General features: G+C 39.9%; 2 protein-coding genes across 2 annotated transcripts in view; both read right to left on the minus strand.

The window, feature by feature from the left end:
- Positions 1-15,916, minus strand: part of LOC127624947 (gastrula zinc finger protein XlCGF57.1-like) — a 213,961-nt gene that overhangs the window by 190,927 nt on the left and 7,118 nt on the right. The gene's annotated exons all lie outside the window — the stretch shown is intronic.
- Positions 2,079-13,387, minus strand: LOC127625006 (zinc finger protein 501-like). The gene is made up of 5 exons (XM_052100047.1): positions 13,345-13,387; positions 11,828-11,987; positions 10,190-10,429; positions 4,440-9,627; positions 2,079-3,212 (listed from the first exon to the last, which is right to left on the minus strand). The coding sequence occupies exons 2-4, from the start codon at positions 11,985-11,987 to the stop codon at positions 8,642-8,644; spliced, it is 1,386 nt and encodes a 461-aa protein (XP_051956007.1). The 5' UTR covers positions 13,345-13,387; the 3' UTR covers positions 2,079-3,212; positions 4,440-8,641.

Raw genomic sequence — 15,916 nt, forward strand, 5'->3', positions numbered from 1 at the left:
TCTCCTCTCTCCACAGAGAAATGCTGGAGCTCTGTCATAGTGACCATCGGGTTCTTGGTCACCTCCCTGACTAAGGCCCTTCTCCCCCGATCGCTCAGTTTGGCCGGGCGGCCAGCCCTAGGAAGAGTCCTGGTGGTACCAAACTTCCATTTACAGATGATGGAGGGCACTGTGCTCACTGGGACCTTCAATGCTGCAGAAATGTTTCTGTACCCTTCCCCAGATCTATGCCTCGATACAGTCCTGTCTCGGAGGTCTACAGACAATTCCTTGGACTTCATGGCTTGTTTTGTGCTCTGACATGCACTGTTAACTGTGGGACCTTATATAGACAGGTGTGTGCCTTTCCAAATCATGTCCAATCAACTGAATTTACCACAGGTGGACTCCAAGCAAGTTGTAGAAACATCTCAAGGATGATCAGTGGAAACAGGATGCACCTGAGCTCAATTTTGAGTGTCATGGCAAAGGCTGTGAATTATTTTTTTAATATAAATTTGCAAAGATTTCAAACAAACATCTTTCATGTTGTCATTATGGGGTATTGTTTGTAGAATTTTGAGGAAAATAATTAATTTAATCCATTTTGGAATAAAATGTAGAAAAAATGAATACTTGTGAATACATTTCAGATGTGCTGTATGTAGTTCTGTTCTGAGTGCACTCAGTAAAACGGGAGAATCATCGTCTTGCATATGCTCCTCCTTTTTTCTTTCACCGCTTTTTGTCTTCGTATTATGCTGGATCGTCAATGTAACTTTTTTTGCATGAGCTCCGTTTCATGTCGAAAGGTACTTAGCTACAACTCTTTGACAAAAATTATAAAGTTTTACACGGCTGACTAGTCTATTAAGCAATAGTCACTTATTTATTTGAGGAGATCCCTTCTCTGCTGCTCACTCCATGCGGACGGAAGTGGAAGTGGAAGTCCCTGATAGTGGCATTTCTAACCATTATTAAAATAATGTTTGAGTCTGTATCTACTTGTCCTCTCCCTTCTTTATCTCAGCCCTAACATCACTCCCGGTCCATACACTCGTCTACTGCCAATCTTTTTTCAGAATTGTATCTAATGCATTTCACAGATGATGCCTTAGCTGGACTCGACACGGAATCATTGGTTGAAGCTTTTAATAAATCTTGTACTTTTACACTTGATAATGTCACTCCGCTCAAGCTAAGGAGAATTAAGAGTGTTTCACAGCCTTGGTTAAAGGATGTCACCCGCGCTCTCAGACAAGAGTGCTGAAAAGCGGAGCGCAATTGGAAAAGAGACAAGCTTCAGGTCTCTTATAATGTTCTAAGGGAGTGTTTTTACAAACTATCAGAGAGCTGTAAAGGAAGCTAAAGCCAAGGTTTTCTCTACATTAATCTCTGATAATGCAAATGAAAGCCACATTTCCATTATCAGGTTAAATGAGGGCGTTACAGGGCCAGTTGCTTTCCCACTCTCACTTCTGGGGCTTCATGATGTACACTCACTGACCACTTTATTAGGTACATCTGCTCACCTGCTTGTTGATCCCAATATCTAATCAGCCAATCATCTGGCAGCAACTCAATACACAATCACAAAGACGTAGTCAACAGGTTCAGTAGCTGTACAGACTGGGTAGAAAATCTGATTTAAGTGACTTTGACTGGGATTAATGTTTGTGCCAGACAGAGTGGTTTGAGTATCTCCGTAATTGCTGATCTCTTGTGATTTTCATGCACAACTCTCTCTAGAGTTTCAATTGAAATTGTTATTGTCCTCGGTGACTTTAACAAAGGAAACCTCACTCATGAACTACCTAAATTCAGACAGTTTATGAAATGCCCGACCAGAGAGGAGAACATTCTGGATCACTGTTACACCACAGTCAGGAATGCTTATCATGCCGTCCCCTGTGCTGCACTGGGACACCCCGACCACGTCATGGTCCACCTGATTCCTGCATACAGGCAGAAACTAAAGCTCTGCAAACCTGCAGTGAGGACATCAAGAAAGTGCACATATGCTCTTGTGAAGTCTCCCAAAGGTAACACTTCCCTTGGAGATACTTTTGTAGACCTCTTCATCTGTTTTGACTTTTCTGGAGAGTCTGCTGCCCAGATAGATGTTTGTCACTTCACTTTGAAATGTGGTTGTTGATGATGCTTTTCTGGAGCAGGCTTGTACATGACTTCAGTCTTTGTGGTGTTGATGGTGGGACTGAAGTTGTCACAGGGCAAATTGAATGGTCCATATCCAGCTGCATCTTTATTTCTGAGTAGGTATTGAGGGCGCAGTCATCAGCGAAGAGAAAGTCTCTGATAACAGTCTTCTTAATTTTAGAGACAGCTCGTAGATGCCTTGGTTTGTAGAGTTTCCCATCAGTCCTGTACCTGAGGTGGATGCCGTTAAGTTGATGAAAGTATCTTAAAAAACATCATGCTAAAGAGCGTGGGGGCAAGAATGTAGTCTTGCTTGACATTGTTTATAAATGTGAAGGCATTCGATGATTCCTTGTCATCTAGCACGTGGACCATCATCCTATCATGGAACTATTGGATGATATTTATTAACTTGGACAGGCAGCCAAACTTCTCCATGATCTTCTACAGTCCCTCTCTGCTGACTGTGTCAAACGCCTCGGTCAGGTCGAGAGAGGTGATGAACATGTCGCTGTGCTGCTCCTGGCATTTTTCCTGAAATTGGGGTGCAGTAAATATCATGTTAACAGTTCATGACCAGCACAAAATCCACAATGGCTTTCTGGGAGGACGCTTTACTCTAGATGCTCTAACTCGCAGCCAGTTGAGCAGGACCCGAGCAAGGATTTCGCCAGTTATCAACATAAGGGAGACTCCTCTGTGGTTGTCACAGCCTTGGTGGTTGTCCTTTCACTTGCAGATGTGTACTGTACAATAGAGGCATCCTTGAACTCCTGGGGGAGTTTTCCTTTTTTCCATATAGAGTGGATCAAGCTGGTAATTACATTGTACACCTCTGCAGGGATAGTGTCAGGTTCCAGAGCTTTTCTGCAGGACTTCATGCTCTGTAGGAGGGTGTCAATGTCACTGTACACTTCTATCTGGGTCAGACGGGCAAATGGCTTCATCGTTAATTGACGCTGGCTGATTGAGGACACAGTTAAAGTGCTAAACCCATGTCTCCAAGATCTTCACCTTGTCTCATAAGCATGGATCCTTCTGCGATGAGAATGGGTAAATACCCCAAGGACTGTGGGCTATAGAGGGGAAAATCATGCACATATACATTATAAACTTTACCAAATTGTATACAAAATTTTTATATACATTCTTTCCTCACGTCCACGAATTTCCCATCAAGTGCATAGGAGGAATCCTGAATTTTTATGTAAGAGAGACACTATTGAATTGTAATTATGCTGCAGGTATATCTGGAAATAAAGTGAAACAACAAACCAAAACATAGGGAAGTCTTTGTTTGTTATTTTCACAAGAGTCACATGGAAAATATGTTGCCGTTGAGAAAGCTGCTTGCTGACCAAGCTGCATAAGTGCGGGAGTAAAGAGAAAGCTGATAACGGTGCAGGAAAACCCATATGCTATATCCTGTGGTGACGCTGTTGCATGTTCCGTTTGCTGCTAGTACTTGTGTTTGTAGCCTATCTTTCTATTTTCAGTGTTTAATATTTAATATCTCCCCTTTTTTTTGCATGCAGTGTTTTTCTGCTTTTATACGTTTTAACACGATATGACTATGTGCATTTTATCATGCACACACACCTTTCCACTTTTATTGTGATTAAAATGCGTGCTTTAACGCACATTTTTTACACGGATCAATGCATCGATCTCAAATCACACACAACTGCTATTTAAAAAATCACCATAAAAATAACAAACAATTGCAATAAGTCATATGGCATCCGCTCATATTATCACTTCGTGCATTGCATGCCATGTTTACTATAGCTTCTTCTGTCAGAATTTCACATGTGCTAAATATAAGGAATTAGTCAGACTGGTTGTCATTTTTTTTAACCAGAGAAGGTTAAAAGATAATGAAAATGATACACTGGAATTAGTATTTATCAATATTCTCAGCTCTGGGGTTAGACAAAATGTGACAGATCCAACTCATCACCAAAATCATATGTTTGATCACATTTAGTCATGGAATTGATGTTGATAAAATCGAAATTTCGCCACAGAGTGATGATATCTCAGATCGTTACCTCATCTCATGTATGCTGTGCTTAGCAAAGGTAAGGCAATCTATGCAATGTTATCATTTAGGTAGAACTATTCTTTCAACTACTAAAGATAGCTTCACTAATAATCTTAAGATTTTTCTCGAATACTCAGTTTGCCAACAAGTTCAGAAGAACTTGATTTTGTCACCGAAAATATGGATACAGTCTTCTCTAGCACTCTAGATAGTGTCGCTCCCCTTCGATTAAAGGAAGTTAAAGAGAAAAACCCTTTACCTTGGTACAATGATCACTGTTGGGCCGTTGAGCAATGCACTTGACCTTATCTGCTCCAGGGGTGCCGTATCATGGCTGACTCTGCACTCAAATATCCCAGCTTAGTCCCAAAATTGACTCAGTGGCATATAAAGTATCCGATGTCTTACAGTTGGAGTTTTCATCAGTTTATCCCGTTGAAGTCCATCATAAAAGACTGAAGTGATGTCTGGCTAGCACCGGCTGTAATTTGTCATCATCACTCAGAGACAAGTAGCAGTGGAGCCCAACACCAAGCCAGAATGGAGCTGGAACTGGCCGGCTCTGGTAACCTCGGGATATGAATCCCATGGAAACAAATAGAATAGTATTATTACCATAACTGTAAAGGTTCAATGAAATGATGAAATGAGGAAGTGGGGAACAGCGATTCCAACTCAGGTACGTCACTTTTATTTATAAATCAAACACGTCTGCCTCAAGCGTGATGGTAAAGCTTCACAACAGCCGACAGTGGCTAATACACACACACACACACACACACACACACACACACACATCTTGTCAGCTGAGTTCTCTCTTTCCTTCTCTAGGGTTTTGGACAGCCTTTTATCTCCCTGCCTCTCACTGTGAACACAGAAATCACTATTAGCAGCAATTCATCTCAGGTGAAAACTAGACGTCTTTACGGGTCCCAAAGAGCCCAAATAGACCCGGAAATATATCTTCAAACCCAGTGCACATCTTCCCCGATGCGAGTCCAGAGGTTGGCTAGTGAAGTCTAGTGAAGGCCAAGCTGCGAGCCGCCGGGATAAACTATAGTTTGCTCTATCCAGCAAAACTGGCAATCAGGTACACGTTCGAACACCCTCGTGAAGCTGAGTAATTTATTGAAAAGAAAACTCAAACCTAGATGGCCGAACTGTAAATCTAGACTATCAGTCTAGAGTATTTTGCCCAAATATTTATTTTCCAGTGTATCCCCATCTCGCAGCTACAGCCACAGAAGATAGTAATAGTAATGTAAAATAGTAATGATTGATATTTGCTTGAGCAGCAGCCATGTTGGTCTGCAAATCTTTAAATACCAGACAAAGACATTTTTATTGAGCTCTTCTTTTAATCACAAACACATGGAGAATAATAATTGAGGCATACGTTTAACAGAATTGTCCTTCAAAAGCATCAGAGATATCGGCTAAAAAAAGACATGCATATGTTACCCGGTGGTATACATGGGAGAACCATGGCATTGTTCTTTCCCTGCTATCCGTGACCCAGTCCGAATAGACCAGTTGAGAAACACTGCTTTTACTCACAAACTCACTAATTTCAGACCCCCTCGCCTCCCTTCTCTCTGACATTTTCTTCGTCTGCGTGGGTCTGCATGTGTGTGTCGCAAGTTGACAAGTCTGACAGGCAGACAAGGAATAAAGGAGATGTGCACACGCATGTGATATTCTCCGTCCAGTTACATTTTTTTCTCAATATTGTAGATAAGCAAATGTACATGGTATGATAACCGTCAATTTTCAAAACCGTGGTATACTGTGAAACTGGTATACCACTGCAACCCTATTAGCAAGTACACAGAACATTACAGTGAGACACAGAATATAAAACAAGGTAAGAGAATAAATAGACTAGGACATATAACAGAACATATGTACATGTGCAAGCGGTAATGTATGTGCAAGGTAGGGGTATGGACAGTTATTGAATTAAACATGAGATATGCATTTACATTATAGCACTATGTGGGAGTCCGGAGGCAGTTTAAATTGTTCATGTCGAAAATAGCCTGAGGGTAAAAACTATTGTTGTTCCTGGATGTCCTGGCGCTCAGTGCTCTTTAGTGCTGGCCAGAGGCCAACAGTTCAAAGAAGGATTGGGCAGGGTGTGTGGGGTCCAAAGTGATTCTCCCTGCATGTTTCCTCAATCTGGAGATGTACAGTTCTTGGCGAGGGGTTGAGGGGGCACCAATAATCCGCTCAGCAGTCCTGACTGTCCGTTGTAGTTTCCATCCATCTGATTTGGTGGCTGCACAAACCCATAAAGTTGTAGATGTACACAAGACTCAATGGTGGCCGAGTAGAACTATGTCAGCAAATCCTGTGACAGGTTGAACTTCCTCAGCTGGCGAAGGAAGAACAACCTCTGCTGAGCCTTCTTCACAATGTGGCACTATGTGGGTGTCCCACTTCAGGTCCTGAGAGATGGTAGAGCGCAGGAACCTGAATGACTCCACTGCTGTTCAGGATGGTGAGTGGGTGGGAGTTAAGGAGGATTTCTCCTTAAGTCCACCATCATCTCCACGGTTTTGAGCGTGTTCAGCTAAAAGTTGTTGTGACCTCACCAGACAGCCAGCTGTTCAACTTCCCATCTGTATGCAGACTCATCACCCCTACGGATGAGGCTGATGACTGTGGTGTCATCTGCAGACTTCAGGAGCTTAACAGTGAAGTCTTTTGCAGGAGCAGTCATTCACGTAGAGGGAGTAGAGCAGTGGAGAGAGAACGCATCCCTGAGGAGCACCAGTGCTAATAGTGAGGGTCCCGAATGCAAGTTTCCCCACTCTCACTAGCTGCTGCTTGTCTATCAGAAAGCTGGTGATCCATCAACAGATTGGGGTGGACACGAAGAGTTTGGTTAGGGTAGATCAGGCACGATGGTATTGAAGGCTGAACTGAAGTCCACAAATAGGATTCTTGTATAAGTCCCATGTTGACAGCATTATCCACAGACCTGTTTGCTCGGTAAGCAAACTGAAGGGGGTCAACAAAACGTAAAATCCTAAATTGACTACAAATTATGATTTAAACAACTTTACAGCTCAAATAATACATGCATTTTAGCAGAAGTGCTTTTATAAAATTATAAGCTTCACATTTCTGCTTCTAAACACTACAAAAATTGAAGTGCCTTACTGTAAAAAAAAATTTTGTTTTGTTTTGAATGAGGGACGAATCAAAAATCATTTTTGTGGTAATCGACATTATACCACAAATGCTGTCGATTGAGCTTAACTGGTATTGAAGCTGGAACATACCTTGAACTAGGCTAACATTAGATACGTTTCTTACCACTGAAGCGAACAGTTTAGCATATCCATCAGCTTCATTTATAGTCAATAACAAAAAGTTCTCAGTTACACTTATACGTCATTTTCGTTTTGTTTACAGGAGTCAAATCTTTACCAAATCAATATATCTAATCTCTAGAAGCAGTCTTTTCTATGTTTCACTTGAATATCAAAATCCACAATGGTTGGATGTAGATAATTTTTCCTTTTTGGCTCTTAAAATATGGAATAGCCTTCCTAGCATAGTTCGGGACTCATTCTCTCAGTTTAAGTGTAGACTTACTTAAGTGTAGCCAGGCATGCACCTAATTTATCCATTAACTCATAGTTATATTGCATTAGTCAGTTCTGCCAGAACCAGAAACACTTCACATATTCTATAATCCCGCTTTAGTAGTAAATGGCATCTATGCTAATATTATTCTCCGTTTTAATGTCTCATGTCTGTGAAACATATCCCGAGGTAACCAGAGCCCACCAGATCTGGTTTCATTTCACCCCGATGTCCCACTCCTACTGCTATGTGTCCCTAAATGATGACTACTAACTGCAGCCCGTGCCAACCAGAAAACGAATTATAATAATTATTAATTTGGGGAATATTGAAAGAAATAATGTTTAGGACTGATCAACCCGATCAGCCAGTCATAAGTTGAGGTGAATATATTTAGTTATTATAAGGGATATTACTCTCGTGGTCACCGACATTAATATCTCAAATATAGATTAAACACTGTTTACCAGGTACTTGGCAGTTTATTGACCTAGCCATGAGCACTGAACCATAGAACAACTTCACTTAGAATACAGAGACAAGACTTTATTACTATTCTACAAGTGCTACAAATAAACTAATCTAACACACACAAAGACACATAAACAAGTTAGTAGTGCATAAAGAAATGTGTTCAGCCAAGATGCATATATGTTTCCACCTGGTATTACCATCCCTTATACCAGGTGGAAACAGGTCATTAATATAATGTTTAACGAGACCAAACTTTACCACTAAATGTGACTTTAGCAAATGACTCCTCATAGAAGATGCTGCTCTTTTGGAATAAATTCCATCTTTGGGATTATCTGAATTTTCAACAATTTACTTGAAGCATTGGATCTGAAGATTGAATTCTCTCTGTGATTACTTTGGGCAACAACTTTTCATATGAGTAAATACATAACTTGCTGCAGTGAAACTCCTCCCACATGAAGAGCAGTGGTATGGTTTCTCTCCAGTATGGATTCTCTCGTGTTTTTTCAGGTTTTGTGACACACTGAAACTCTTTTCACAGTGTGAGCACTTGAATGGTTTCTCTCCAGTATGAATTCTCTCGTGGGTTTTCAGGGTTTGTGACTGAGTGAAACTCTTTTCACAGTGTGAGCACTTGTATGGTTTCTCTCCAGTATGGATTCTCTCGTGTTTTTTCAGGTTTTGTGACACACTGAAACTCTTTTCACAGTGTGAGCACTTGTAAGGTTTCTCTCCAGTATGAATTCTCTCGTGTGTTTTCAGGGTTTGTGACTGAGTGAAATTCGTTCCACAGTGTGAGCACTTGTATGGTTTTTCTCCAGTATGAATTCTTTGGTGCTGTTTCAAGTTGTTATCTGTAATAAAGGTCTTCCCACATTGAAAGCACATATGAGCTCCCACACCGTTATGTATTTTCTGATGCTCTTTTAAACAGAACAGACTTGTAAAAATATTTCCACAAAATGAACACTTGTAAGTCTTCTCTTCTGTGTGAGTTTGTAGATGTCGTTTTAGGATTGATTCTCCAACAAATGTTTTATCACATTTATCACATTTAAATGGCCTTTCACCTGAATGGCAGCGGAGATGATTTGTGAGACTAGCTGCACATGTGAAACTCTTTCCACACTGATGGCACGTGTAAGGTCTCTCTCCAGTATGAACTCTCATGTGAATATTAAAATGGCTTTTACGTGTGAAACATTTTCCACACTGAGAGCAGGTGAAAGATTTCTTGGCAGCTCTTTGAGTCTTTTTTAGTGAGAAAATCTTTTTAGTCTTTGAGGAAGTCGAAGATTTTTCTCCAGTTGTGAAATCATGACTTTTCTCCTCCACTTCATTCAGTTCTTCACATTCCTCTTTCACTTTAATCAGCTCTACAATGAACACAGTAAATAATCAAAAAATCAATTTAACAGTAACAATTGTATAATAAATCAAATTGAACCCCAATATAATGGCAGAACAAAACTAATTTATTTTTGCTGTGCAAAAGGTAGCAATTTAGTACAACATATTCATACATGTAAGAACTCAGCTTTCATATAATTTGTAGTGTATTATGAGTATGGTATTTACTAGTCAGAAAGTATTAACTGAAGACACCATTAACAAATATGTAGGAATGCACGATTGTGGCGAGTATCCCGTGCGTTTCTGCATTGCCCTGGAATTGGAGCTCCTTACTCAATCAACTCTGGAATGCCAGAGCTGATCGCCGTCACCAGTAAACGATCAGCTGGAGGGGATTTAAATGCCGGAGAAAGACGTGAGCACCAACTCCTAGGCATGTGTCTAATTCATTCTCTCTCTCTCTCTCTCTCTCTCTCTCTCTCTCTCTCTCTCAACATTTGGTTGATAAAATCACCTGGTAACAGATTCTGACATGACAGTCAATTATCATGAAAATGTAAAACAACATTACAGGAAGAAACATACCTGAAGGAATTAAATCATCATCATCATCTTCATCGCTCTGTTGTTCCTCTGTTGTGTTTTCTTCTTTTATCTCCACCAGCATCACTTCAATCTTCACTGGTGTCTGCTCATCATCATCTTCATCACTCTGTTCTTCTTCTGTTGTGATTTCTTCTTTTAACTCCTCCTGCTTCACTTCAATCTTCACTGGTGTCTGCAGCATCTGCTGTTCTCCAGCGTTACAAACAGAAGCCAGAGACTCTGTGGAGGTTTGATCAACCTGATTACTGTCACACAAATCATTGACAAAAATGTTTGAGGTGTTAAGCTGCGTGTCCTGAGATGAAAGCTTATCCACGATAAACTGAAGCGCTTTTTAAATCACCTATTTTCAAACACATGTTTATATATGTGAGCTTAATCAGCTATATCAACATAAATATAATTTTACAAATTAAACCTGCAATGAAGCCAAATGTACAACAGAGCTAGACTTTAAGATTTACAGACTTGAGCCCTTTCTTTCATGTTGTTTGTTGACTAAAATCACAAATAAACCCTAGTGCATGAGTTGTGTAGGAATTTCAATTTAATACAAAACACGACACCGAGTCGTTAGGTATGCGCTTGGCTTAAATTGTGCGATAAATGCGTATCTCTTGTTGTGAATATGCCGTTGCCATAACAATGCCATATGTAGTGCTATGTAATTAAGAATCCACAACACATTTACTAAAGATTTAATACATTACTACACTCATTAAATGGCATTATTTAAAAGAAATTATATATGCCCAATTCACACTACTTAGTATGTCATCGTGGTGGCACGGTTGCTCACCTCAATCCATGTGACGGAGGACAAGTCTTACTTGCCTCCAATTCTGAGACCGCAAATCCTGCGCATCACGTAACTCGTTGTGCATGACACCGCGGAGACTCGCAGCATGTGGAGGCATGTGGTGCTATTCTCCGTGACCCACGCACAAATTACCACACGCCCCATTGAGAGCGAGAACCACTCGCAAGACATGAGGGGGTTACCACCTATGACTCTACCCTCCCTAGCATCTGGGCCAATTTGGTTGCTTAGGAGACCTGGCTGGAGACAATCAGCACACCCTGGATTTGAACTCGCGACTCCAGGTGTGATAGTCAGCGTCAATACTCGCTGAAATACCCAGGCCCCATATTATTTCAGTAATTTATTTCAAGTTTTGAACTATTTACATGACGTGCATTACCCCCGGTGGCACTCTTCCACTGAGGTGGCGGGGTTGTCATGGTGAAGCTAGCAGCCCTAATCAGTTGCTTATGTGATTCTCATTGGCTGTTCTGAGGAGAGTTTAGAAAAGCTTGAAAGCTGTTCAGAAAAGGTTTCAAAGGGAGATATGGATGGAAATGAGAGCGCCGTAATCCCGTGAACAGCAATGGAAGAGAGCAGCAATGAGGGGAGAACTATGAGGGCCCGCATACCAAGGTGACCAAAAGAATGTCACTGCATATATTGCCAGTAAAATCACACCTGTAACAAATTAAATAATATTTAATCAATGCACTGAGAAACGAGTGAATGGTTACACCCCTAATTTTCATGTTTTCTTTATTATTCTGACATGATAAGTCGATTGCCATGAAAACACAACAACAACAACATACCTGAAGAAATTAAATCATCATCATCTTCATCACTCGGATATTCCTCTGCTGTGGTTTCTTCTTTTATCTCCTCCTGCTTCACTTCTATCTTCACTGGTGTCTGCAGCATGTACTGTTCTCCAGCATGAATCACATCCACCTGCTCTCTCATGATGAACATCTGAACACAAAAACATCATCATTATAATGGACTGACATTCAACAAACTCTAAAGCCTTAAGCCATTTTGCCACACCTTTGGAGGTTTGCTTGGGGTCATTGCCCATTTGGAAGACCCATTTTTGACTGAGCTTTAACTTCCTGTCTGATGTCTTGAGATGTTGCTTCAATATATCCACATAATTTTCCTTCCTCATGATGTCATCATCTATTTAGTGAATTGCACCCGTCCCTCCTGCAGCAAACACCCCCACAACATGATGCTGCACCCCCATGCTTCACGGTTGGGATGGTGTTCTTCGGCTTGCAAGCCTCATCCTTTTTCCTCCAAACATAATGATGGTCATTATGGCCAAACAGTTAATTATTGTTTCATCAGACCAGAGGACATTTCTCCAAAAAGAAAGATCTTTGTCCCCATGTGCACTTGCAAACTGTAGTCTGGCTTTATTATGGCAGGTTTGGAGTAGTGGCTTCTTCCTTGCTGAGCAGCCTTTCAGGTTATTTAGATATAGGACTCGTTTTACTGTGGATATAGATACTTATCTACCTGTTTTCTCCAGCATTTTCACAAGGTCCTTTGCTGTTGTTCTGGGATTGATTTGCCTTTTTTGCACCAATCTACGTTCATCTCTAGGAGACAGAATGCGTCTCCTTCCTGAGCGGTGTGATGACTGTGTGGTCACATGGTGTTTATACTTGTGTACTATTGTTTGTACAGATGAACATGGTACCTTCGAGCATTTGGAAATTGCTCCCAAGGATGAAGGAATGCCCAAATAATACATCCACAGGTACACCTCCAATCAGAAGCTAATTGTCTAAAGGATAGACGTAATTTTCTAGAATTCCAATCTGCTTAAAGGCTCAGTATGTAAACTACTGACACACTGGAATTGTGATATGGTCAATTAAAAGTGAAACAATCTGTCTGTAAACAATTGTTGGAAAAATTACTTGTGTCATGCACAAAGTAGATGTCCTAACCGACTCGCCAAAACTATAGTTTACTAATATTAAATCTGTGAAGTGGTTAAAAAAGAAGAGTTTTAATGACTTCAACCTAAGTGTATTTACACTTCTGACTTCAGCTGAATTACCACCTACAGTGAACACATTTATAACAGCCGCTGTATTTAAAGAGCGCATTTGTCCTAAATTAAACATTATATTCTCATATTTCTTCTTGTTTTTCTTGAAACGGAATATTTTAAAGCATCCGTCACATAACAATGCGACATGCTGAAATAACAAGCTTCTTTTACGGTCATTAAAATGAACATGCAAAGAAATGCTCTTAAAATTAAATCTTTATGTACATTATATATTAAATGATTTCAAACACATTGAACACTTACCGAACTGGACGCTCAGACTGTCATGTCTTCTTTCATCTTGTTTTATGGCGGTTAGAAAAACAACTCACAGTGCACTTCAGCCATCTACTGGACTGGAGTGAATTACACAAGCTGATTTATCATGAAAAGAGTCACATATTTATTTAATATAATACCTAGAAGTAATTGTTTATTGATTAAATTCATGTCTGTCACTGAGTCGTCTCGCCGTTAATGACCGTTAATTTTTCAAACTGCGAAAGGCCGCGAATTTCTGAGGAGGAATTAAGCGCGTGCCGATCAAATGCGCGTGCATACAGTCTGTTCTGTTACTATCAACCTCTCTACAACGTTAATGAAAAATACTACAAATTATGTTTTTATTAGGTGGTCCCACAAAAGCCTGGAACCATACACTAACATTTTAAACATGTTTGCTGGGCAGCAATGCATTGGGAATCAGGACCCAACAAATAATAAAACAATTAATTATATTGTTTAAATTTTTTTTTTATCTTATTTAGCACTATACTTACTCAATTTCACGCAAACTTATTAATATAAGTTAAATTAATAAACTTTAATTATACTGAATTATCTTAAAAAAAAGAGACCATTTTAAACAGTAGATAGAAGTTTCTTCTGATTTCTATTGTCATAATTATTAGTATATTAAAAAGAATGAAATGACAGTGCACACAGTAGTCAAGTCATTTTTATTTACAGTGCTTTTCACAACACACATCGTTTCAAAGCAGCTTCACAGGAAATCATGCATTAACAAACAAAAATGTAAACTGTAATATCTATAGTCTTAGAATGATCATTGTGTAGATTGAATAAATATGCTTGTAAAATATGTATAAAAATTAAATAAATAATCATTGTATTAATAACCCCAGTGAGCAGCTGAAGGCGACTGAAGGAACACAAAACTCCATAAGATGTTGATTAATGGAGAAAAATAACCTTGGGAGAAACCAGACTCACTGTAGGGGTCAGTTCCCCTCTGACTAACCCCACCCTAACCCTAAACCAGACTCACTGTGTGGGCCCGTTCCCCTCTGACTAACCCCACCCTAACCCTAAACCAGACTCACTGTGTGGGCCCGTTCCCCTCTGACTAACCCCACCCTAACCCTAAACCAGACTCACTGTGGGGGCCAGTTCCCCTCTGACTAACCCCACCCTTACCCTAAACCAGACTCACTGTGGGGGCCAGTTCCCCTCTGACTAACCCCACCCTAACCCTAAACCAGACTCACTGTGGGGGCCAGTTCCCCTCTGACTAACCCCACCCTTACCCTAAACCAGACTCACTGTGAGGGCCAGTTCCCCTGTGACTAACCCCGCCCTAACCCTAAACCAGACTCACTGTGGGAGTCAGTTCCCCTCTGACTATCATGAATATAATGTCAATATTACTTATTTGTGTGCAGTGACGATTTGATTAATCTTGTTTTAGAAACAACACTGTATAAGATATTTGGGTTGTTCAGAGAATGTATTTTTAACATGTGTATTTTGTCTTACTGTACTGGCAGAGTTTATATAGTCAAAACAAGTGACTACTTTCTCTACTGTATGACAAGTGTTGCTGACAGTTTACAGGTCACAAGTCAGCCAGAATATGGTCATATTTGGCATGATCCCTCCGTAATTGCTTCACGCATAAAACAATATATACTGATATTTCAGTAAGTGACTCATCCTGGAACTAGCCGTTGTAATGTAACCTCCAGAATTATTCAACATGACAGAAACGCCTCTAAATCCCAAAAGAATATGAATTATTATCAATCTGCTACTTGAAGCACTTAGCATTAAATTACATTACACTACATTACCTGCCTCACGAAGGTCGAGTGACTGAAACGTTGCATAATAATAATAAAAAAAGTTGTTAGCCGAGATGGTGTGCAGGATTTTTTCCATTTCGTTGACTTTGCTGAGAATTGTGTCCTACGCACCTAACGTTTGCTTCAGAGGTGTGTGAGGTTAGTTGTTTATTGATTTTAAAATATCACTTACATTTAAAATGTACTCTACCATTTAAGTCCAATGCAAAGCATGCTGGGAAGTGTACATCTCCTGCTTGGTCTCAGTAATACATTGACTCAACAAATAATTTGCAACATCACTTGATTAAACAAACTTTGGATTGTACACAATGAAATTAAGTTGAGACCAAATGCTAAAGAATTGTGTTGCATTAACCCATTTGAATGAAGTGAGCAATCGGTTATAAATCACACCATCCATTTGAAGTCTGAATTCATCTGAACATTTCATAGCAATGTTATAAACCGTTTTTGATGACTGTTTTAAATTTCACTTCAACTTTACACAATAGAATTACATTCTCATCTTAAACATACATATTATGTTGATTTTTAGTGAACTGGTTTAGTACGTTCAATAGAGCTTCATTCCCTTTTTTCAGTTAAGAATAGTTCACCCAAAAATGAAAATTCTCTCATAATTTACTCACCCATATGTTGTTCCAAACCTGACTTATCTTTTCCACTGAACACAAAAGGCAAACTTGTATCCTTGCCACACATTTCCATAAAATCAGGAGCCAGTCAAGTGC

This window comes from Xyrauchen texanus, chromosome 31 (genome assembly GCF_025860055.1).
Source record: "Xyrauchen texanus isolate HMW12.3.18 chromosome 31, RBS_HiC_50CHRs, whole genome shotgun sequence".
Lineage (NCBI taxonomy): Eukaryota > Metazoa > Chordata > Actinopteri > Cypriniformes > Catostomidae > Xyrauchen > Xyrauchen texanus.

Excerpts from the sequence above, each read along its gene's own strand:
- LOC127625006 (XM_052100047.1), bottom strand. The coding sequence starts at position 11,987 with ATGTTCATCATGAGAGAGCAGGTGGATGTGATTCATGCTGGAGAACAG. Across the intron at positions 10,430-11,827 it reads TGATGATTTAATTTCTTCAG|AGTCTCTGGCTTCTGTTTGT; the intron begins GTATGTTGTTGT and ends AAACCTCCACAG. Across the intron at positions 9,628-10,189 it reads TGATGATTTAATTCCTTCAG|AGCTGATTAAAGTGAAAGAG; the intron begins GTATGTTTCTTC and ends TGTTCATTGTAG.